The 24,480-nt window shown below is 52.4% G+C and overlaps 1 protein-coding gene across 1 annotated transcript; it reads right to left on the bottom strand.

Moving 5' to 3' along the window:
- Positions 1–6,125: 6,125 nt before the first annotated feature.
- LOC111140641 (dispatched RND transporter family member 2) lies at positions 6,126–23,685 on the bottom strand. Its single transcript, XM_022492836.1, has 8 exons — positions 23,573–23,685; positions 16,799–17,128; positions 16,487–16,516; positions 16,229–16,352; positions 15,833–15,948; positions 15,539–15,663; positions 15,082–15,179; positions 6,126–13,344 (listed from the first exon to the last, which is right to left on the bottom strand). Exons 1-8 carry the CDS (start codon positions 23,683–23,685, stop codon positions 10,084–10,086), a joined length of 4,197 nt encoding a protein of 1,398 aa, XP_022348544.1. The 3' UTR covers positions 6,126–10,083.
- Positions 23,686–24,480: the final 795 nt, after the last annotated feature.

The raw sequence follows: 24,480 nt of genomic DNA, 5'->3' as shown, positions 1-24,480 counted from the left end.
CAGGCACCCCAGTCCTAACTTTAATAACACTTACCCAGTGGGACACCTGGGTGGCTCAGTTGGTTGGACGACTGCCTTCGGCTCAGGTCATGATCCCAGAGTCCTGGGATCGAGTCCCGCATCAGGCTCACAGCTCCATGGGGAGTCTGCTTCTCCCTCTGACCTTCTCCTTGCTCATGCTCTCTCTCACTGTCTCTCTCTCAAATAAATAAATAAAATCTTTAAAAAAAAAATAACACTTACCCAGACTTTTTTTTTTTTTTTTTTTTTTTAATGTAAGCTCTATGACCAACAAGGAGCTGGGACTCACAACCGGGAAATCAAGAGTCCCAGGCTCTACCAACTGAACAAGCCACGTGTCCGAAAACTTATCCAGATTTTAAGCAGAGATTCAGAGCTACTGGTAGAGAACAGGTCAGGGTTTTCAAGCACTTAAGGCACTCATTCATTTCACTCAGTAAGTATTTAATGAGCACCGGCTGTGGCCAGACCATTCTTCTAAGAGGACAGATGGGGGAGGAGTAACAAATATCCAGACTGACTTTGGCTTTGCCCTCCTTGAGTTTACAATCTAGAAAATGGAAACAAAAAACCACACAAACTGGGGAACCTGGGTGGCTCAGTGGGTTAAAGCCTCTGCCTTTGGCTCTGGTCATGATCCCAGGGTCCTGGGATTGAGCCCTGCATCAGGCTCTCTGCTCTTGTTTTAAAATTCTTAAAGGGTGAGTGGAGTTAATCAGATGAACAGTGGGGGAGGGAGGAAAAATGTGAAGTCACAAAGCAGGAATGACTAGTTGGGAATGAAAGATGGGAGGAAAGCAGTACAGATAAAGCTGGAGAAATAAGAGGTCAAATGGCAAGCTTTGTAGACCAAAGATGAAGAGATTAGATTTTACCTTTTTTTTTTTAAAAGATTTTATTTATTTATTTATTTGACAGAGACAGCAAGAAAGAGAGAGAGAGAGAACACGCAAGAAGGGGGAGTGGGAAAGAGAGAAGCAAGCTTCCCGTTGAGCAGGGAGCCCAATGAGGGGCTCGTTCCCAGGACCCTGGGATCATGACCTGAGCTGAAGGCAGACGCCCAACAACTGAGCCACCCAGGCGCCCCAAGATTAGATTTTTATCTTAAGAGTAATAGAAAGTCATTGAAATACTAGAGCAGGAGAATGTTATTCAATTTATTTTTTAAAAGCTCATTGTGATCACTTCATGGAGAAAGGACTGAAGGGGGTAAGGGCAAAACTATAGAGATAGTCGGGAAGCTGCTGCAATCATTCCCATGAGAGATGATGGTGGTTTGGCCATGAGGGTGCTGGTAATAGTGAGAGTGCAGAGGCTGCTTTGAGGCAAACAGGCTGGAGCGATGGAATGCAGGAAGAGCCCACAGCAACACCTGGTTGAATACAGATGGGCCCATCAGGCGACCCACCATAAAACCTCCATAGGTCCTAACTGACCAATGGGCTACTACAGCTAGGCACAGTTACCAAAAAAGGGAAGATTCCATAGTCTCAAACTGTCCTCACCTTCCTTCTTTAAAAACAGCTCCCACCCACTCTCTCCTGGCAGACAACCTCTCTTCTGCTGTCCTCCCCATGGCTCCCTTGTGGCATATTCAATAAATGTCTATCCCTTTTGTTTTGCCTCAGGCGAATCCTTTCACCACCCATGCCACCGACTTCTACCTGATCATTGCCCTACATTCTGTAGGCCCTGTTCCGATTGGACAGACACCCCATTTAGACACCACAAGGATGGAAGAGAAGCAGACACATTTAAGACAGCTTTTGGACATAGAATCTCAGGACTCGGTGTTGGACTGCATGTGGGAAGAAGGGAAAGGGCTTTTTTCAAAAGATTATTTAAGGTTTATTTATTTATTTGCTTACTTGAAAGAAAGAGTGAGCATAAGCAAGCAAGAGCAAGCACGAGCAAGCACAAGTGAGCACAAGAAAGGCGAGGGGTAGAAGGAGAGGGAGAAGCAGGCTCCCTGCTGAATAGGAAGCCTGATGTGGGACTCTATCCCAGGACCCCAGGAGCTGAAGGCAGACACTTAATTGACCGAGCCACCCAGGTGCCCCTCAAAGATTATTTATTTTAGAGAAAGAGAGAGAGCACAAATGAGGGGAGGGGCAAAGGAAGATTATCTCTGAACAGACTCCCACCGAGCATGGAGCCCAAAACCAAAGTGGGACTCGATCCCACAACTGGGATCCCTGAGATCACGACCCCAGCCGAAACCCAGAGTTGAACGCTGAGCCCCCCAGGTGCCCCAAGAAGGAAGTCTTAAGGAGAATTCTCAGGCTTGAATAACTGTGTGGAAAGAGTCACTATTTTATGTTGCTGGGAGATTGAGAGCTTAGTTTTGAATTTAACTTGAAATGCCTCTCAGACATTCAAGTGGAGCTGTCAAGTAGACAGTTTGAAATACAGGCTTCAAGCCCAGAGGGGAGTCTGGGTTAGAGATCTACTCTTGAGATCTGGGTGTATGTGGATGTATTAAAAAAAAAAAAAAAAAAAAAGCTGAGATATTGGATGAGATCACCAGGGGAAGAAGTGTACAGAGTCTACAGAGAGCCAAGGATAGGGATAGTAACATTTAGGAGTTGCAGTGAAAGGCTACCAGCCAAAAAAACCTGATAAAGAGGTGTCAGGGAGGTAAGAAGACAACAAAAAAGGGTGGTGTTTTAGAAGCCAAGGAGCAGGAAGTGGTAAACTGCCAAAGGAGGGAGTGGTAAACTATAGAGAATAACTGGTAAAGAAGTCATTGGCAAATACAGCAAAAAGAATTCTGGTGGAGAGGTGGGTCTGAGTGGAAGCCACATTGGAGTAGGTTAAAGAGTACATGAGAGATAGGGAAGTTGGGATGGCAGATGCAGACATTAGAAACTTTGTGAATGGAGTAGAGCAACTGGGCAGTCACTGTGGTGCTGGGTTGTGGGGGTCAAGGAAGGGTTTTCCCCAAGTTGCAGCTACTAGTGGATACATGTACTAAGGGGAACGAGCTAGCAGAGAGGAGGAAAGGATGCTTCAGGGGAAGAGGGGATGATCACAGGAGCAAAGTCATATGCAAACGGGGAAGGAAGATGGAATCTGGAATAGCATTTTCAAGATCATCTCTTTTTTTGTTCACATACCTTCACAAATAAACAAAAACAGTATGCCCTCTCACCCATTTTTAGTTGATGCCTGCATTTTTCCCAATTTTAAATATTTAAAAAAAACCAACTTTCTACCTATTATGTATTATATACTTCTTTATTCATTTCTAAAATTCTTTTCTTTTGGTGTTTCATTTTAGACAATTTCTAGTTTCATGTCTTCAAGTTCACTAATCTTTTTTTCTGCAGTGTCTAAACTGTTGTTAATTCCATCATCTCATTGGCTTTCATCAAGCCATCATCTCATGGCTTTTCATCTCATTCATTTGTTTCCATCTCTGGAAGTTCAACTTGCGTATTTTTTAAAATATCTTCCAAGTCTCTACTTAGCTATATGAACATATGGAATACAGCTATAATAATCTCTTTGCTAATTCTCACATCAGTGTCAATTCTGGGTTGGTGTCAATTGGTTTTCCTCCTCACTATGGTTCACATTTTTCTGCTTATTTGTACGACTGCTAATGTTTTATTAGAACTCAGGCACTGTAAATTTTGTGTTTTCACATGCTGGTTATTTTTGTATTTTTGTAAACATTTTTTTTAAGAGATTTTATTTATTTATTTAACAGACAGAGATCACAAGTAGGCAGAGAGGCAGACAGAGAGAGAGGAAGGGAAGCAGGCTCCCTGCTGAGCAGAGAGCCTAATGCAGGGCTCCATCCCAGGACCCTGGGATCACGACCAGAGCCGAAGGCAGAGGCCTTAACCCACTGAACCACCCAGGCACCCCTTCTGTAAACATTCTTGAGGTTTGTTCTGAGATGCAGTTACATTACCTAGAAATAGTTTGATTCCTTCAGGTGTTGCTTTTAAAATTTATTAAATGGGATGAACAACTAGGGTTAATAAAAAATAAATAAATAAACTGGGGCTAATGTGTCCTCACTGCTAAGGCAGGACCCTTCTAAGAACTCCAACCAATGCTTCATAAAATTATGAGGTTTTCCAGTCTGATTGATGGGAACGAACAGTCACTGTTCCAGTCCTCTATGAATATTGACTACTGTTCCCTCTAATTATTTCAGATGATTCTTTCCTTAGTCTCAAGTAATTTCCTAACATTTCCATGATGAGTAGTGCTCTGCTGAATACTCGAGGGGGGCCCTTTCCAGAATTTTCTCTCTATGCACCTTTCTTTTCACCAGCACTCTGTTGTGAGCACAGAGTTTGGATTGCCACAAACTCTGAGCTATCTCCTCAGTTCAGGAAGCCTGCATGGCCCTGCCTGTGTTCTCCCTCCCTGCAATTCATCCTGGAAACTCTCTTCAGCAATAAGCTAAGGCAATCATAGGGCTCATCTCATCTGTTTCTTGTCTTTCAGGGATCACTGTCTTTGTTGTCTGGTGTCCACCATCTTGAAAACTGTTGTTTCATAGTTTTTATGTTCAGTTGATTGTTTCTGGAAGGAGGGCAAATCTAGTCTCTGCTACTCCATCTTGTCTGAAATGGGAAGTTGTAATATGTACTCTAAATGTATTTTTGTTCAAGCCATGGAGCTGCAGATTTAAATCATTTAATTTTTGGAAAATGCCCACTTTATATCCTGTGTGCAAAGCCAAACCTCTGTGCCCATCAGCCAAATCAGATTGGCTATCTTTTCTTTTTTTTTAAAGATTTTATTTATTTGACAGAGAGAGAGAGAGAGAGAGATCACAAGTAGGCAGAGAGGCAGGCAGAGAGAGAGGGGGAAGCAAGCTCCCTGCTGAGCAGAGAGCCCGATGTGGGGCTCGATCCCAGGACCCTGAGATGATGACCTGAGTCGAAGGTAGAGGCTTAATCCACTGAGCCACCCAGGCGCCCCTTGGCTATCTTTTTTTTTAAAAGATTTATTTATGGGGCTCCTGGGTGGCTCAGTGGGTTAAAGCCTCTGCCTTTGGCTCAGGTCATGATCCCAGGGTCCTGGGATCGAGCCCTGCATTGGGCTCTCTGCTCCTCGGGGAGCCTGCTTCCTCCTCTCTCTCTGCCTGACTCTCTGCCTACTTGTGATCTCTCTCTGTCAAATAAATAAATAAAATCTTAAAAAAAATAAAGATTTATTTTAGAGAGAGATTGGGGGGAGAAGAGGCAGAGGGAGAGGGAGAGAGAATCTTTTTTTTTTTTAAGATTTAATTTTTTATTATTTTATTTTTTTTTAAGATTTTATTTATGTATTTGACAGAGAGAGAGATCACAAGTAGGCAGAGCAGCAGACAGAGAGAAAGAGGGGGAAGCAGGCTCCCCACCGAGCAGAGAGCCTGATGCAGGACTCGATCCCAGGATCCAGGACCCTAAGATCAGGACCTGAGCTGAAGGCAGAGGCCTAACCCACTGAGCCACCCAGGTGCCCCAAAGATTTTTTTAATAAAATAACTTAACTAAATAAAATAACTTAATAAAATAAGCAGGCTCCCTGCTAAGCAGAAAGCCCGATGTGGGGTTTGGTCCCAGCACCCTGAGACCATGACCAGAGCCAAAGGCAGAGGCTTAACCCACTGAGCCACCCAGGCGCCCCTGGGAATCTTTTTTAAAGGATTTTATTTATTTGACAGAGAGAGCAGAAACAGGGAGAGCAGCTGAGGCAGAGGGAGAAGCAGTCTTCCTGTTGAGCTGGGACCGGAAGTGGGATTTGATCCCAGGGCCCTGGGATTATGACCTGAGCAGAAGGCAGATGTTTAACTGACTAAGCCACCCAGGTGCCTCAAGAGAGATAGAATCTTAAGCAGACTCCCCACAGGCCATGGAGCCCTATGCGGGCTGACCCCATGACCCCGAGATCATGACCCCAGCAGAAATCGAGAGTTGGACCCTCAACCAACTGAACCACCCAGATGCACCCAGACTGACTTTCTATCATAAAAGTCTGCTACTGTTTTTCAGTTCAAACAAATGTGGTTAATATGCTCTCTGTATCAACCTTTCACTCTTGAATTTGAATTCTTAAATGAAGAAGGCACAGAACTGAATAATCACACAGAAGCCTGATAATGATTATAACTTTATCAAGGTCCTTCCAGGGCTTTTCAACACAGAGTGGCTTTGGACAACCATTTACGTAGCACAGAGTGGCTTTCCTTTGTATTCTTCCCGTCGAACTGAGTTACACTTTCTTCTCTTACGCATAAACACCTCCTGACCTTGAGTTATAGTTGTCCCTGGGATCAAGGGTGTGTGTGGAAAGGGTGAGGAATGCCTGTTTTTTCTATCCCCAAGCAAATGGAGTCCTGATGGATGGGATGGGGTGTCAGAGCGCTGTCACTGCCCATATGTATTATCAAAGGCCACCATGGAAGAAAAGAGCAGAAACTCTCCAGATAAATGTGTGAAGGTTGTAAACCAATGCATCTTCTTTCCTGATACCTCTCACCTGCTTCTCTGTCCTGTCATGCAATGGGATAAGAATGGAATGATTTAGATGGGGCTGAGGAAGTTTGGCTTATAAATCTCTTACAAGATGTCTCTTTTAGAATCGGGCTTAGGCTGGGATATTGCCTTAGTATCATGGTATCACTTATGCCATGTGCCAATCTAAGAGTCTGCTAGTCAAACCAATCTCTATCATTGTCAACAAAGCACCACAGCCATGGAAGGATGGGTTTTCCCATAGTGACAAAGTAAACCAAGTTACATTTTAAAAACATACAGCACAGGTACTCATACTCTGAGTGGAAGTTCAAGGATCTGTGGCACAAATAGGAGAAAGGACCTTAAGTCCCAAATGGGTGTCAACGTAGTTCTATTTTAAAGTGTCTCAGTGTTAAGAAACCATTTCTCGAATTTCACAGAGCAAACATGAATGCTTTAGCTGGTTTTCCCCTGCCTCAGCATGCTTCTGAGCCATATACTCCTTGTAACCACTGATAATGTAATGAAGCAAATAGGTCTGCTGAAACTTACAGGAAATTGACAATACTTTAAATCCTGCTTTTCAGAGTTGGGGCTGGAGAGGCAGGCTAGATTATCCATTAATGTGGGTTGCCTGCTGTTGGTATGGGCCACTCTGGGAGTGAGGTGGTGTTTTAGATTACCGCTGGGGTCTTCCAGTCTTTGGGGCCCAGTGGTATAAAGACCAAATCCAGTCTGTACCTCAGCTACTCTGGTTGATCAGCCTTCCTGCTGGGTTTTGTGGCTGTGGCCTGCAAGAATGGGACCCAGAAATCTCTGAGTAGGATCCTCAGCTGTGCCCACATCCCTGATGCCCACCCTACCCACCCCTCTGTATTCTCTCTGACATTTCAGTGGTTGTGTTCTGGCAAAATTTCAAAGCTCCAGTCCCAGATACCATGTCTCCCTTTGCAAGACAAAAAGGATGTGGAAGAGCAGGTCCTTTTGGTCTAGGTCCCTGCTGCCCACCCCCACAATACAAAGCAGAAGAGCCTTGGCGAGGTGCTTGGAAAAAACAATTAAGACACTGGTCTCTTTTTTGAGTCAAGGCCAGACTTCTGCTCACGCTCAGAAGGAAGGGCTCACTTTGTCCTCTCTCTGGCTGATTGTCCCAGATGAGACCAGGGCTCTCAAAGCATTAGTGTGTGATACAGAAGGACACGGTCCACAGTGCAGAGAAACCAAGACCTTGATGAGTAGCCTCAGGCCACAGACAGGGAATTCCAATTGGACATGAAGACAGAGTGGTTCCACAGACCTCCCAGAGAATAGGTGCAAGTTAGGTCCTCATTCTTGCCTCCTCTTCCTGGTGGTCAGGGGTCAAATGGGTTTGATTTTCTCAGCTTGCAGAGGAGCTGACGTAGCCTGTCATTCCCACCCATGGTCTTCTCGCGCTTCTAGAACTCCTGTGTGTCATTTGGATTTCTGCTCCACTTCTCATGGGCTTCTTATGGTGGGAGGTAGGTTTCAAGAATACAGGAAAAAACAAAACAAAACAAAACAGAAACACCTCTTGAGTTGCCTCTAGCTGGGTCACAGACTGTCTGGCCCTAGAAGAATCCCTTCCTCTCTGTGTTACTCATCTGTAAAATGACCTGGCTTGGTGGTTTTCACACCACATTCTGTTAGAGCTACAGGGAGCTTGTGGGGTTCCCCAGGGCCCCCAAGAAGCCCAGGAGAAAGGGAGGCTGAGCTGACTCTGTACACACCCACCCAGCACCACCCCCGGAGTTGCTGCTTCTTATCTGTTTTGTAACTGTGTTTCCACACAAGGATTCTTTGAAGAAAGGATCCTGAGGCTACAAAGTTTGAAAACTGCTGGAATAAATGATCATTAAGGTCCCTTCCAGTCTGAGACACTTGGACTTCCAAAGCCCAGCTCAAGTTGTCTCCCTTCAGGGAAGCCATCCTGGTTACCGGTCCTGGGTACCTGACCTCTAGCAATATGAATGGTGACAGGCACATGGCCCTCAGCCCACACTGCAAGGTGCCACCAGTGACCCATCCATGCCTGAGGGAAGAGCTAACATGTGAGCCCCTCGAGGGCAGGTGCTCAATTTCCCTTCCAGGCCTCTGTCTCCTCGTGGTTCCACATGAGAGTAGGTGTTCGAGTAACTTTGCTTCAAGGGCCAGGAGCTCTCACATGGCATAAAACTTTGCAGAGCGACTCTTTGCTTTGGGGAACAGGGAGTCACCTTTTGGTCTCCTGAGTGCCCCCAGACAGACTTGCCTGTAGGAAGCTGGGGTTTCCCTGACTGGGGGTAGAGTTTTAGACTCGCACTCTCCCCAAAGGGACCGTCCTGAGTTCCTGCCTTAGCTGAATTCTGTTCAACCTCTACTACCCTCTGCCTCTCCACACGCTGCGGCCATGGAAGAAGCATGCCCTGGAACAGGGGAATCAGCTCTGCCAGGATGCCCCAGAGCCTGGAGGTTCTCAGTGGATCTGGAGGGAAGCACGGGGCAGATGTAGAACAAAGCGCAGCTTGCTCAGAGTACAGCGCTGTCTGGAGACAGAGGTCTGAAGAGGGGCGGGATGGGGTATTCTCAGAAACACCTGCAAGGTGAACCATCAGGTTAACTACAGTCCAATGCCCTGGGGCAGGTAACCAGGACAGTGGGAATTCTAGCAGTGGATCAAGGCAGGAAGCCTGCTCCCACACTTATGAGCTCTAAGACTGTGAGTCAATCACTTAACCTTACTTATTCTCAGTGACTTTACCTATAAACCGGGGATGGAGGGGGGGAGGATCTGGCTAATTGCAGGCTACCCCGTAGTGAAATGGTGAGATTCCAAGGAGACGTGGGTATGCAAGTTAAGTATTGTGTAAAGGAAAAGATACAGGATATAAAGGGTTCTTGTTTGTTTCCAGGGGAGCACACACTTCCTGCTCCCCACAAGGGACTGTTTCTGCAACTGAACGACACTCAGGCTGGCTGGCCTTCCTCCCCCTGCTTCATTGCCAGCAGCCATCTCTACCCGGCCTTGACGAATTCCTGGTCAGCCTAGGGAGTGTGAGGAGGTTAAGGCCATTCAGGAAAGAGGCCTCAGCCTAATTCTGGCCCAGAGAAGCTCCCTGAAGAGAAGGGAGTGTCCTGATAAAGAGCCCCTGAAAGGTGTGAGGTCCCGGGGGCTGTTGGGGTTCCCCAGGGCTCTTCTGGTTGGTGAGGTGCCCTGCAGGGTCCCAGGAACTGGGTCCCTCACACCCGCTTGGCTTGGAGGCCAGGTCGGCCTCCCCCTGATACCTGGAGCCACAAATCTGGCCTTCCCCCTTCTAGAGGTCCTGGTTGGCATTAGGTTGGGGGGGGGGCAGACGAGAGATCAGCAAGTCACAAGACATGAGCCTGTGACCTTTCTTTCCCAAGATCCACCCCACTGAATCTTCCAGATGTGGGGAGTAAGCAGCAGCCTGGACCGAGGCTGACCCACATGGGGCAGGGTTTAAACTCCACAGTTGGATGGTGAAACCTCTCCATGCTGAGGTGGGGAGACACCATCAAGCTTCAGTCCGGGGCCACCTTGTCGCCTCCAACAGGCTCTGCACCCTAGTCCAGGCCTCCCTCAGCTACTGTAGCCTGAAGTGTGGGTGCTGGGCCTGCGGAGCCAAACGTCTGGCAGATCTGGCTGGCTGTTGGGCAGCACCACAGGGCTGCCATCCCCCGGGGCCCCATGGCCCTTCCAGGATGAGCTGCTCTGGTGGGAGGCAGGAATGGAAGGATCGTACACGGCCTCCCTCAGCGCCAGCCACAGGGTGTCCCGCTTTTCGTTCAGCTGGCCCCGCTCGGGTACAGTTGGCTCTGTTTCATCCAGGTCGTCTGGGGAGGCACCAACAGAATCTGGAACTCGGGCACTGGGCTCCGAGGTGCTCAGACAGGTCTCATCAGAGACGCTGAGGCCCTCTAGGGTGCTGGCTGAAGAGCAGAGGCAATCAGGAGGTTCCACAGACTTGGCCTTGGGAGAGTGGGCAGGGACTTTTGGTGAGGCCCTCGCAGGCTCAGCCTTCTGGCCTGGGGAGTCCCGCCTGCCTTGGGTCTTGGGGCTGGCGCCCGCCTGCTTATAAGGGGAGGATGTTTGCAGGGCTGGGCACTGGCTGAAGACGGACTGGTGGTCCAGGAACAGCTCCCTCGGGGAGGCAGGGGCCGGTGGGGGACGGGAGCAGCAGGGGCCATCATGCAGCTGGAGATCCTCTGAGAGCACAGAGGGCCGGTGGGACAGTTTGCTCGTGGCTGTGCTTGTGTCAAAGCTGGGGCTCCGGCGCCGTGCCAGGGGCTGGAGCTCGTACTGTTCCGAGCATGATCCGGGCGCCCCTCCTGCTGGCCCTGCCCGTGGGCGGCCTGCCTTATCCCCACTTGGCTCTCCGGTTCCAGTGTCCCAAGGCAGGTGGGCACAAGGCCAGAGGATCTGCCCACAGTTCTTCTCTGGCCCAAAGAAGCAGCACAGAGATTGGAAGAAGAAGCTGGCGAAGCCACAGCTGACACACTTGACCATCATCAGGACAATGCCCAGCTTGCGATAGAGCAGCACGGTTGCGGGTAGCATGAGCACCCCGGCCGCAAACAGGGCCGCGGCCCCCACTGCCGTGGCACAGCTGGTCTGACGCAGGGAGAAGGCCACTCGGCTCAGGCGGTCAGGGTGCGGGCACAGGTGATAGGAGATACAGTAGTTGACTGTGAAGTCCACCGAGAGGCCCACAGAGGCGGAGAGAAAGAGAGCTTCGGCAGTGTTGAGCTGCCATTCGAGCAGAACCAGTAGCCCCACAGTCAGCAGCACGGTGCCCGCCACGGCTGCCACGGAGAACAGGCTCAGTGGAACGTTCCAGGTGCCCAGCAGCAGTGTGGCAAAGGCCAGTGCCAGCGCGAGGCCCAGCACCACAGCTGGTTCTGTGTTCAGGCTGTGCTGCAGGCTGTAGAGCTCCAGATGGCTGGTAAACCAGCCCCGGTGGAGGCCGGGGGGTGCGCGGCCCAGCTCGGCCGCCAGCCAGTGGCTAACCTCAGTGTAGAAGCGGTGGGCCTGGCCGTAGTCCGGACTATACTGGACGTTAGTCTGGAACTGCAGGACCAGGGCAGCCAGGCTGCCATGGGCATTGAAGCGTGGCCCCAGGTCCCGGGTGCCGTTGGGGCCTTGCTCCAGAGCCATCATCTTGAGGCAGTGAAGGAAAAGCTGGGGTGCCCAAGGGAAGGCAGAGTGGCCACAGCAGAGGCCCGGCCCCAGGCGGGCACAAGCGGGGCTCTCCACCCAGCGCTGGAGGGCTTCCACGAAGCAGAGCGTGGGCCAGCCCTCGGGCTGGGCTCCAAAGAAGCTCTGATTCCGAGCTCCGTGGCAGAGGTCCAGCAGCCAGCGCTGGGCTTCCGGGCCGCTGGCCGAGAAGGCGGGGTCACTCACCAGTGAGCTGTTGCTGCGAGGGTCAAGCGGGTCGCCAGTGTCCACGGGCAGGACGCCCCACACCAGCACCACGGGCAAATGGCCGCCCTCGCTCTGAGGAAGCCGCTCAAACAGGAACTGCTGGCGGTACTCGGCGTCGAAGCGCTCAAAGGGGTGGCTGGGCCGGAAGACCTGGCCGCGGGGCGGCGGCAGCGTGGGCAGCCGCAGGCGGGGGCTGACGCCGGCGATGTAGGCGCCCCCTGCCGCCAGCGCAGCGAACCAGCAGATCCAGATGTAGCGGAACTTGATGACCCCACAGGGCAGGAGGCGCTGGAAGAGCAGGCGCGAGGTGCCGGCCGCCGCCCTCCGGAGACCGCGGAGCCTTCTGTGCAGCGCCAGGGCCAGTCGCCGGGGCGCGCTGCCGGCCCTCGGGCCCTGCACCCGGGACGCACAGGCGCGCGCCAGGTAGCGCTCATGGAGCACGGCGGAGGCGGGCAGCCAGGCCAGCGTGAGGGCCAGGTGGGCCAGCACGGCCGTGCCCAGGTAGAGGGCGAAGCAGCGCACGGCCGGCAGGCGGCTCAGGTAGCTGGCGTAGAAGGCCGCGGCTGTGGTCAGGCCCGAGACCAGCAGCAGGTAGCCGAAGTGGTGCATGGTGCGGCCCACGCGCTGCGCCAGCCCCCCCGAGGGCAGCTGGCTCTTGCTGAGGCGCCACAGGTCGAAGAATATGAGTGTGTGGTTGGCGCAGACGCTGCTGAGAAGGACGAAGGCAGCCAGATTGACGAAGGGGAAGTAGGCCATGCGGAATGCCACCCGGTAGAGAAAGAAGGCGACCAGCAGGGAGCCCAGCACCCCCAGCAGTACCAGGAGCGTGAGGAAGAGGGAACGCAGGTAGAGGGCGATGCTGAGGAAGATGGCAACCAGGGCCAGCAAGGGGTACACCGTGTCCTGGGCCAGATAGTGTCTCAGCAGCTCCTGCTTGAGGCCCAGGTCCATGCCGGTGATGGACGTGTAGTTGTCAGAGAGCCCCCAGGGCACTGCCAGGCGGTCCAGGTAGATGCCCATCATGGAGGCCCCCTTGGGAGTGGGCAGGAAGAGCAGGCTGTACTTGAGGGAGGGCACCTGGTAGTCGGCAGTCTGGGGACTCAGAAAGTCCCTGTCCAGTAGGAAATGGAGGAGTTGGTAGACAGCGCTGCTCCGGGAGCACTTGGTGGGCACCTGGGTGCAGTGTGCTGGCTTGTCCTGTCCAGGGCCCAAACAAGAGGGCACCAGGGCGCCGCGGTGGTAGTAGATGGCACAGGCCCGCAGAAGGGCCAGTGTTCGGGCCGCATCGGCTTGAGTAGTGTCCAGGCAGGAGGAGCGGTTGGAGAGCAGAGCCACATAGTTGCCCAGGGACCAGCTGGGGCAGCACTTGTTGGCTTCCGTACGCTGGCACAGAGCCCCAAAGTGGCTATGGGAGCGGATCTGTACAGCACACAGGGCAGGAGAGAGCTCAGGGTCAAGCCAGGGGCCCAGGTTCCCCGGCCCCTGTCCAGGGACACCTCACTTCCTACCAGGCTAGAGGGCCGAGGCAGAGAGGTATCCTGACAGCCCAGCAGACAAGGCTCATCTCAGAGCTGTGTTCAGTTCCTGGCTACATCTTGACTACCCACCAAAGGGGAGCCTCAGGAATGCTGTCCAAGGCCTCCTTCCGAGAGGTCCTGCCCTAAGGGCCCCTGCAGGTCACACACCCCAATTCTGCCCTGCCTAAACCAGGAGTGGAAGTGACAATGTCAGCCACAGATGGGTTAAGGGTCCAGGGAATTGGAAGCAAACAGTGGGAAAAGTAGGGACCAGAACATTCTAGGGTCAGGGTCAGTGCCAAACGTAGCCTCCTACCTCTGTCCATTGGGCTGCTTAAACCGTCTTAGTGACAGAGCTATTTCTTTTTCAGACCTCATGCCTCCTTTTGTCTCCCACCTGCTATTAACACAACACATCATGACAGCTGGTGTAGCTCTGGAGGGCACTGGCCTGGGGATCAGAGGCCCTGTTTTGCTACCGACTGGCTATATGGCCTTGGGCCTGAGATCATGGTGACAACAGCAACATTTACTGAGAGATTTCTATTCCCAGTCATTATTCTACAACTTGCCAGGCAAATCTGTCTTGTTCAGTTGTCACAACATCCTTATGAGAAAAGTAACATTATTTGCCCCATTTTCTACATCCAAAGCCCGAGGCACTGAGAGGTTTAGAAATGTGCCTGCAATCACACAGCTAGGGGGGTATTAGAACTGGCCTTGGGGCACCTGGGTGGCTCATTTGGCTGAGTGTCCAACTCTTGATTTCACCTCAGGTTGTGATCTCGGGGTCCTGGGATGCAGTTCCATGTGGGGCTTTACGCTCAGGGTGGAGCTTGCTTGTCCCTCTCCATCTGCTCCTCCCCCAGCTCTCTCTCTCAGATAAAAAATAAATAAATTCTTATTTAAAAAAAAAGAGAGAGAGAGAGAGAGAGAACTGGATTTGAATTCAGGAATCTGACTCCAGGGCACGTGTTCCTAACCAGTGTCTTTTGGTATGTCAGATGCACTTGTGTGGATGCCCTGGGCTACTCAATGGTGTTTACACTATTTGGCAACAAACCTTTCTTCAGATGTTATGGTGGTATCTGGCTCTCGGATTAGGGGAACCGGATTGGCACTGCTTGGATTGATCAGGAGGAGGCCTTGGGCTGGGGCCTCCTCAACAGCCCCTGAGGCTCCTTTTCAGGACCTTTTTTTTTTTTTTTTTTTTTTTAAGATTTTATTTATTTATTGGACAGAGAGAGATCACAAGTAGGCAAAGAGGCAGGCATAGAGAGAGGAGGAAGCAGGCTCCCCGCTGAGCAGAGAGCCCCATGTGGGGCTCGATCCTGAGCTGAAGGCAGAGGCTTTAACCCACTGAGCCACCCAGGCGCCCCTTTTCAGGACCTTTTGAAAATCCCCAGGCTCTGCCAGTCTCTGTGTCTTGGCTTCTCTAAGAACAGCTGACTCTTCTTTCCCCACCTGAACCTGGAGCCTTTCAACAGGGACTGGAAGACTTTTCTGAGCAGGGAATACTCTTCCCCAGTCCACCCTAGCAGTTCTGACTCAGCTGTATTTCCTTGGGATTAGGCCAAGAAGAGTCCCTTCTCTCCCCCTGCCTCACCTCCCACCCACAGCACCTCCCCAGCGAGCTCACCTGGTCCTGTTCCATGCGGCACATGGAATGGATGGCATGCAGGTTCCACAGGCTGCCTGCTGAGGTGGACATGAACACCAGCTGTGCATAGCTCTTCTCTGCAACACACCCCCCAACACACCCCAGAATTCAGCTCTTTGGCATCAGGTCCTGGGCCTGCTGGAGGGAAGACACTTACCCAGGGCCAGATGAGGCTCAGATTCTCAGGAGTCTGAAACCTGTGCCTGGCTGCCCCATCCTGTGCCCCGCCAGCCCTGCCCAGCCTGACTTCGTGTGGCTGGAGCAGCTGAGGCCTAGCTCAGCCTCCCGACTGTAACCCAACTTCCATGACTTGAACGTGGCCAGCTGGCCTCCTTCCTTTTCTGACTGCCCAAATTTGTTCTCCTGGGCCCTCTAGTTCTAGTCGGTACAATGGGGGCCACCATTAAAGGCAGGAACTGGCCAGGTTGCTGCTTACCAGGCGGGCCACAGAAGAAGTTCTGTCCTCTGTCCTCTAGGGGCTCCACCATCCTTCGAGGCCGGACTAAGCCCTCCTGGGTACTGCTCCAGGGTGTGGGGCTCAGAGTGGTATGGGCGTTGGAACTAAGGTAGAGAGAAAAACCTATGCCAGGCACCATCAAGGGGTAGGGACTCAGAGGAGGCCAGACACCCCTTCCCAGTGGACCCCAGCAAGTCCCTCTGACCTGGATTTTGGGAGGTCCTCTCTCATTCCCCCTTTCCCTTTAACAGTGGAAAGATGGAAACCCAGTACCTGTTCTGCTCATGGTCTGGGGAAAGAGAAAGCAGCTTCCTGGGGCCCGTGAGGGTTTGCAGTGCTCTCCACACTACCAGCTTGCGGCCGATGTCTGTGTCTCGAGGCTCAAAGCCCTGCACGGGGAGGGACAGAGAAGATTAGGTGGGCAAAAGGAGCAGTGCCCCATCTGGCCCTTTTTGGCTCTGCCCCTTTGGGTCCCTGGAGCAGGGAAGGCCAGCCTGGCTTTCTGGATTATTGGATGAGAGTATCCCCTCTTTACCATCTCCCCAACTCACTCTGGGGGTCGAGTCCACTGCCATCCCACCCCCCAGCTGGGTCGCTCCAACTTTCTGCCCCAGACTGAGCTGAGGTGGCTAGGCCTGGGAGTCCCTGTCCCTCCCTTTAGCCTCTTACCAGCAAGGGCTTGGAGAAGTCGGGCAGCTGGTCCCCCAGCAGTCCAGCCAGGGTGCAGACAAGGATGACAGCCAGACACAGCAGCAGCACAGCCACTGGCCACTCAGCAATCAGCTGGGAATAGCTGGGAAAGAGGAAGAGAAGCCACTGGAACTGGTGTTGGGTGTGGTGAGCTTAGGAGTCACCAGGAAGGGGTGGCAGGGCCAGACTCGGTGCCCACCTAGTCACCCCTAGGGGGCCAGAGGCCCAGGGGCCTACCTCTTTGGCATCCGGAAGGTCCGTTCCTGCCTGTGGAAGAGAAGAAAAGACACTTGCTTGTCAGAGCCCCCCTGCAGGGTGGGAGGTAGGGTGTGGGGACAGAGCAAGATGGTATTAATCCTTTTAGGCTGTTCTACTCTCAAGCTCCAACCCTTCCTTCCTCCTCCATCCAGGCTGCCTCCTCCCTCAGAGGCAAGGGATATCCTGGGCTGCCTCTTAATAAAGGAGTCCAGAGCCCGGGGGGCTCACCCCACTTTTAAGCCCTGCCCCATCTTCCAGTGGAAGCTTGCAGGCTGCTGGATCCCTCCTTACCTGACACTGACCACATGGTGTTGCACAGATGGCGGCTTCCAGGCCCCATCTCGCTGTGAGGGGGCTGGTGAAGGGCTGAGGCTAGAGCCATGGGAGCATAGAGCTGCTCGGTCCCCAAGCCCTGGCAGGGAATTGTCTCCCCGGTATTCCTGCGGTGCCCGGGTGTAGGTGAAGTGTTCAGGGGCCAAGGGGCTGGACGGGCCCACAGGCTGGAGGGTGGAAGTTGTTGGTGGGGGTCCTGAAGAACTGGAAGGATCCTCCAGGGGGCCACTGTGGAGGGAGCAGCTCTTCTCTGGGCTTGCCTCAGGGGCCACAGCCTTGCTCTGGGACCTGGGGAGAGAAGAGACAAGGGTGATGAGGGTGGGGGGTGCTGTTGGGCCACCCCATGCCCTGAGACAAGGAGACAGGGCTTGGGGTTGTTCTTATTAGTCCTGGGGGAGAGGGGAGGGGGGCACAGCCTCCATCCATACACCCCTAACCTATCTCTTGAGTCTGTTGTCTCAGTCACTCACCTGTCCATGCACTCAAAAAACATTATTGGCAGGGCGTCTTGGTGGCTCAGTGGGTTAAAGCCTCTGCCTTTGGCTCGGATCATGGTCCCAGGGTCCTGGGATCAAGCCCTGCATCGGGCTCTCTGCTCAGTGGGGAACCTGCTTTCCCCCCTCTCTCTGCCTGCCTCTCTGCCTGCTTGTGACCTCTCTCTCTCTGTCAAATAAATAAATAAAATCTTAAAAAAAAAAACATTATTGGCAGCCTGCTACATGCCAGACACTGTGCTTTTACATGTATGATCTTGTGTACTCACAAAATCCTACAGGGGAGATACTTTCCTTGTTCTATATTTGAAAATAGGTTCAGTGAGACAAGAGCTGGGCCTTAAACCCATTCTGACTTGCTGTCCTGCACCAGTCCTTCCTTCCTACCTTCCTTCCTTTCCTCCCTCCCTTCCTTTTTTTTTTCTTTTTTAAGACTTTATTTGACAGACAGATCACAAGCAGGCAGAAAGGCAGGCAGAGAGAGCAGGGGAAGCAGGATCCCTGCTGAGCAGAGAGCTCGATGTGGGGCTTGATCCCAGGACCTCAGGATCATGACCTGAGCCCAAGACAGGTGCTTAAATGACCGAGTCACCCAGGCGCCCCAGTTCTGCACTCTTTCTGCTGCAGCCACCTGTTCATTCTCTTGGCAGGCATTTATTGAGCACCTACTGCAATCTTGTTCTCACCTTAGAGCCTTTGAACTTCCTCCTCCCTCAGCTTGGGGTCTCCTCCACAAGATAACTGGATGGCTCAGAGCCTCCCTTTAGTCTCAGTACAACTATCACCTTCTTAGAGAAGCCTTCCCCGACCAACTAACCACCTGCCAGCTCTCAATCCCCCCACCTGCTTTATATTTCTTTGCAGCATTTGCCACAACCAGACATTATCCAGTGTCCTGTTTCGAGCCTGCCTCTCCGATGGAATGTGAGCTCTGGGAGAGCAGGGTCTCATACCTTTGTTCATCTCTTGCACTCGGAAGGGGCCCGGGGAATGTTTGTTGAGTGAATACTGAGCCCTAGACGGGCTGCTAATGGTGATGCTGGGATGAATAAGGTCCATCCTTGTCTTCCAGGCACTCATAGTGGGTGGGAGATGTTGACCAGAGTCCAAGTCACAGAGCACTGAAAAGGAAGGCCCAACTTTGACGGGGGTGGGGGGGTGGGGGTAGTCGCAGAAGGTATGCCAGCTGTGAGTGCTGCCCTTCCTCCACCCTTGGGCCACAGGAAAGAGGTTTGCTTTGCAAGAGTGTGTACAGCTGGGAGAGGGAGTTGGGACCCCCAAAGAACTTGCCAAGGAGGAGTCAGCAATAGATTCTTCTTTCAGAATTACTCACAAGGACAGTATTCAGGGCATGGACCCAGCCCCACTCCCTGGGTGCACGGGGAGGCGGAGTCCCCCCCAGCGGCAGGACTGCCAGACCTGGGACAGGAGTAGATGGCTGCAGAACAGAGTCCCTGAGGGCTATGGGGTGCTCCCAGAGAGGTTCTGGACTAGGAAACCCTGGCAGAGCCCTGTCTCCTCCCCACATTCACCGGACCCACCTGGCCTGCCAGAAATTGTGTAGCTGTGTGGTTTACGCTGACCCACCTGTGGCTTTCAGACCTGCCTGCTGCACTCCCAAAGGGGCTGGAGGCCAGAGTCCCTGTCCTGGCGGCGAGCAGACATTGCCCAGGGAGGCCGGGTTCTGCCTGGAAACTAAGTAGAGGAACTGGGAAGAAGAGGCAAGCTCTTCCTGCTCCTCCTGGAAGCATGGCTGGCTGGCATAGCGGTCTGGGAAAGCACAACCTTCATGCCAAGGGAAAATGCGGGAGCACTGGAGGTGGGCTGCTGGCTCTACCATCCTTTAGCTCTGAGGCCTTGGGAAAGACACACAATTCTTGGGGTGCTGGCATCCTTGTCTTGAGCGAGAGTATGATGGTAACACCCCCTCTCGGGGTTGGTATAGGAATTAAGGTGTAACATACATGAGCTCCCTGTCGGAGCCTGGCATAGGGAAGACACATTTGTCCCCCCGCCCTCATTTGCACCAGGGCTGTGGGGAACATGCAGCTTAAGAAGTATAGGCACCTCAGATAATATAGCTCCATTTTAGAACTCCTCACACCTTGAGACTCTCACTACATATATAATTACACATACTTGCCTTTTTGTTACTTAAAAGCTGCATCAGCATTTAATCTCATGGTTTAAATCACTGATACTTTTTTTTTTTTTTAACTAACTCATTGTTTAGAAAAAGAGGAGTTTGACAAAGTTGTTCTAAAGCAAGCCCTCAGATGACCCATAAAGTAGATATAGCAACCAAGGTCCTGGCAGATAAAAGACCTTATTGGCCCATCTCTGTGGGCCAAAGGGAAGGTACATAAGTGTGGACATTTTCTTCTTTAAGGTTTTTATTCTGCAGGCTTTTTTTTTTTTTAAGTTTTTTTTTTTTTTTTTAATTTGACAGAGATCACAAGTGGGCAGAGAGGCAGGCAGAGAGAGAGGAGGAAGCAGTCTCCCTGCTGAGCAGAGAGCCTGATATGGGGCTTGATCCCAGGACCCTGGGATCATGACCCAAGCCAAAGGCAGAGGCTTAACCCACTTAGCCACCCAGGCGCCCCTGCAGGTCTTTTTAAAAATATATATATTTAATTTATTTATTTGACACAGTGAGAGAGAGAGAGAGGCAGGCAGAGGGAGAAGCAGACTCCCCTCGAGCAGGGAGCCTGATGCAGGACTCGATCCCAGGACCCTGGGATCATGACCTGAGCCAAAGGTAGATGCCTAACCAACTGAGCCACCTAGATGCCCCCTGCAGGTTTCTTTTGAGCACCTATCACATGCTGGGCACCGCTCTTGGTCTGGGTTATCCTGAAGGCATGAAAATGACCCATTAATCATGGTCTCCCCTTTATTTATTATTTTTTTGAGAGAGAGAGAAAGAGCACATGGGTGCGGAGAGAAGGGCAGAGAAAGAGGGAGAGAGGGAATCTTAAGCAGGCTCCACACCCAGGGCTGAGCCCCATGCAGGGCTTGATCTCATAACCCTGAGATCATGACCTGATCCAAAATCAAGAGTTGGATGCTTAACCGAGTCACACAGGTGCTCCAAGATTTAATTTTTTTATCTTTTCTTTTTCTTTTTTTTTTAAAGTAGGCTCCATGCCCACTGTGGAGTCCAACATGGGCCTTGAACTCAACCCTAAGATCAAGACCTGAGCTGAGAGGCACCTGGGTGGCTCAGTTGTTAAGTGTCTGCCTTCTGCTCAGGTCATGATCCCAGGGTCCTGGGATCGAGCCTCACATGGGCTCCCTGCGTGGCTGAAAGCCTGCTTCTCCCTCTCCTGCTTGTGTTCCCTCTCTCACTGGGTGTCTCTCTGTGAAATAAATAAAATCTTAAAAAAAAAAAAAAAAGACTTGGGCTGAGATCAAGAGTCACACTCTTAACTAACTGAGGCACCCAAGCACCGCAAGGTTTTATTTTTTTAAAGTAATCTTTACTGGGGCACCTGGGTGGCTCAGTTGGTTAAGTGACTGCCTTCAGCTCGGGTTATGATCCCAGGGTCCTAGGATCGAGCCCCACATCGGGCTCCCTGCTCAATGGAGAGCCTGCTTCTCCCTCTCCCTCTGCCTGCCCTTCTGCCTACTGGTGCTCTCTATCTCTCTGTCAAACAAATAAATAAAATCTTTAAAAAAAAAAGTAATCTTTACACCCAATGTGGGGCTCAAACTCAAAACCCTGAGATCAAGAGTCACATGCTCCACTGAATGAGCCACCCAGGCCCCCCTTGGTCTCCCTCCTTAGAGCAAACCTGCATTCCAAGAGTCAGGAGGGTGGGGCAACCAGGGTGTCTATTTGAGCTGCCCATGGTCTTAGAGTGCTCACTGAGTACATAGAGCCAGGCTTCCCCTGCCCCAGTTGGAGTGTGGGGATTTTTTTTTTTATTAAGGTTAGCTAGCACTATGGGGGTGTTGGAGGAGAGAGGGAGCACTCCCTCCTAGCCAGTCTACCAAAGTTCATAAGCCTGCACCCTTCTTTAGCTGCCTTCTGTTCAAGGGGGATTCCAGCCTCTACCATTGGTTTGCTTCTACTGGGGTCTCCCTGACCCCAGCCCCTTCTTCTCAACCCCTCTCACCCCTCTCCAGGGACCTAAAGTCAGCTTCTCCCAAATCCCATCCTTCCTGACAGTGCTTATCATTGTCAATGTGGCAGAATTTAAAACCCTTCACATTCCTGTATGAACTGGGCCTTTGTCTCAACCCTCCCAAGGAGAAGAGCCAAACTCTTCTGAGAATAAAAGCTTTCTTCTGCCAGCTTCTGCTGCCCTCAGTTTTCAGGAGATCTAGTAATAACACAAGTTAAACACCCCAGGTGGCTTTCATTATTACCCCCTCAGTTCCATGGCTCTGACAAGAGTGAGCCACCTCCTAGGCAGGCTTGTATCCCGAGTGACTGGGGCAGGCAGGCAGGGGGATGGAAAGTGTTGACGCAGGCTTCCTCAAGAGGCCAAAGCGAAAGCAGGCAGTGCCTGGCTGATAGGGCTGCCCCCCACACAGAGCCACCCACTTGGGAGACTCATAAGAGGTAAATACATGCACATTAAGGACACCCCCAGGCCCACAGACACAGAGCCATATGGACTTCCATGTGATCCCGCAGAGTGGCCAAGATGGATAAGGGAGCAGTCATGCCACTGGGAAAATAAAAAGGTAATTTCAAAAACAGAGAATGAACTATTTCAAATTGCTCTGTAGTCAATGAATTAGTAAAGGACCATAGATGTGCTTAAACACACACACTGTTTTATTCACTCTGTATCTAACTCCAGAGTACTTCTTAGCTCGCAATGAATATATTTTTGTTTCTTGAATTGAACTGTGTCCCTCTGCCTGATTAGTGTCCAGGGTCTCTGGGGAAATTCAGAGAGAGGCCAGAGGTCCCAAGGAGTTGCTGAAGAAGAGCCAGTGGTTCTTGTGCCCAGGAATGACCCTCACATGCAGAGGAAGTTATCAGACCAGACAAGGCTTATCCTTAATGAAATATCCAAGGCAGCAAATGACTCTCTGGCCCCTTCTAGGGAGACTTCTGGCCCCGGGCCCCCGTCCTGCCCTGTCGTGTCCCTGCCCTGTCCATCCTTGGCTTTTTGGTCAGGCAATAGTCCCAGGCAGCCCCCTGGTCCAGGGAACACATCCATCCTGTGTCTCACTCCCTTGAAGAAAGCTCTGTGCCTTTCAGAGTGACAGGTGGTTAAATCTATCCAGGCTGAGTGTTGACAATAAAGGGAAGAAAACATTTTTTTCTACTTGTGGGGCCTCCTCTTTGCTCTGAGGTCCAGAACATACATTTTAACTAGGGCAGTATACGTCCATCTCTGCTTTTTGGCCCCAAAGAATGCCTCTTATTTCAGTCCAGGCAGGAGAGAGAGAGAGAGGGAGGGAGGCAGTGTCATGTCAGGGGAGGGATTCTGAGGGTGGCAGACCGGGCAGGGCACAGAAATTGCGCCATATTGTTACCTGGATGGGCTGTTCCCTCACACATATGGTGGGGGAAGGTGGAGGAGAGGCACTGATATCTGGGCCCTCAGTGAGAAGATGCTCCTCCTGTCCTGCCAGCCTGGGACTCCCTCAGGGATGGTACTAACCGCAGCCTGAGCCTCAGAGCCTGCCCACCCTTGCGCCTCCAGCGAGTGAGTGCTGGTAGCCGCCACACGCGGGGACTCAAGCCCACACGTGTGCAGCCGGCCATGGAGGCAGACTGGAGACTGACGGTGATGGACAAAGACAGTTCCTGGCGTGGCGGCGAGGGTCTGCTCTCCCCAGGACACACACCTGGGGGATCCTCCCGTCTATGCCACACACGCACCTTCGAGCACACTGCCATGCTGGAACCCAGACTAAGGTTTCCCGGGCTTGGGGCTTACTGAGAAGATGCGGGGGCAGGGCCTAGAGGGAGGGGTTCATGAGGCTGGAGGGTCGGAGGAGACCCCGGCACTAGAGGTAAGGTAGGAACAGTGGGTGGGGCAGGTATTGGGACTGTGAGAGCGATGGGAACTTACAGTAGGGGGTATCTGGGAGAGAGAAAATTGACCCGGCTGAATGAGGGCGTGGCCAGGGGGCCTGCTGCTCTGAGGCGCTGGAAGGGGCTCTGGGAGGGGCTGGGGAATGAATGAGGGAGACATATGGCGGCTACGGGGATACCTGGGGCGGGGGTGTTGGGAAGGTCTGCGAGCTGGGTTTGCGGAGCGGTCCGCCCTACCTGTCCGGGAAGCTGCCGTCTGGGGCCAAGGGCTCCCCCTTGGGCCGATGATCCCCTTCCGGACCCGGGCCGGGAGCCGGACCGCGGCTGCTGCCGCCGCTACCAGCATCCATGCCCGTGGGCGGCACCGCTGTCCGGGCGCTGGTGCTGAAGCGGTGGTGGCGGCGGCGGCTGGCTCCCGCGCATGCGTCTGCGCCTGTCGGACAAATCGCTGGGCGGGGCCGACAAGGAGCCCAGCCAATGGGCGCGGCACCGGAGGGGCGGGGACTGAGGCTTGTGGCGGCCCGGCTGCCCAGCGCTGGAGGCTTGCTGTCTTCAAGACCCCGGGACCTACCCAGGCCAGGTCTGAGAGCTTTTAGGAGTCCGGCCGGCTGGCTGTAGTCCGCAAATTGGCCTTTCCCAGGGGGACATCGATTCTCCCCTAAGGGACCAGGAAGCACGACTCCAGGCACCGTGCGGAGAGCCTATTTGAAACGCACTCTTCCAGCCAGAAAGAGGAAGAAACTTCCACACCCGCACTTCACAGTGCAGGAAACTGAAAGGTTGAGAGGTTGGGCGACTTAAGTCCCACATTTCTCTTGGCTTTGCCTAGCAACACCCTCCTCCCCAGTGGGACTATGGCACTATTCAGGTTGGGTTTTTCTTCACGTTTGTCTGGACCTGGACTTGGGTTTGCAACCCTCGGACCTGGAGCCTGGCTTCTGTTATTCAAGTGCGGAGTATGGGGTGTGGGAAGAGGGAGAAAAGAGAATTCACAGCTCTTTTTCTTATAATCAACCCACTTCAGCCTAGGAGGTACCCAACAGCCACTCACTTTAAGACACTTGCTGCTCCACCATCAGGGAACAGCTATGAGGGAGGGGAGGGAGTAATGGGCCTGGGACAGGCCTGGGTAGAGTTCTAGAATA

Source organism: Enhydra lutris, unplaced genomic scaffold (assembly GCF_002288905.1).
Source record: "Enhydra lutris kenyoni isolate GAN:26980312 unplaced genomic scaffold, ASM228890v2 scaffoldscaffold4, whole genome shotgun sequence".
Lineage (NCBI taxonomy): Eukaryota > Metazoa > Chordata > Mammalia > Carnivora > Mustelidae > Enhydra > Enhydra lutris.
The sequence above is the reverse complement of the archived record's forward strand: the minus strand, read 5'-3'. Positions and strand labels throughout refer to the sequence as shown.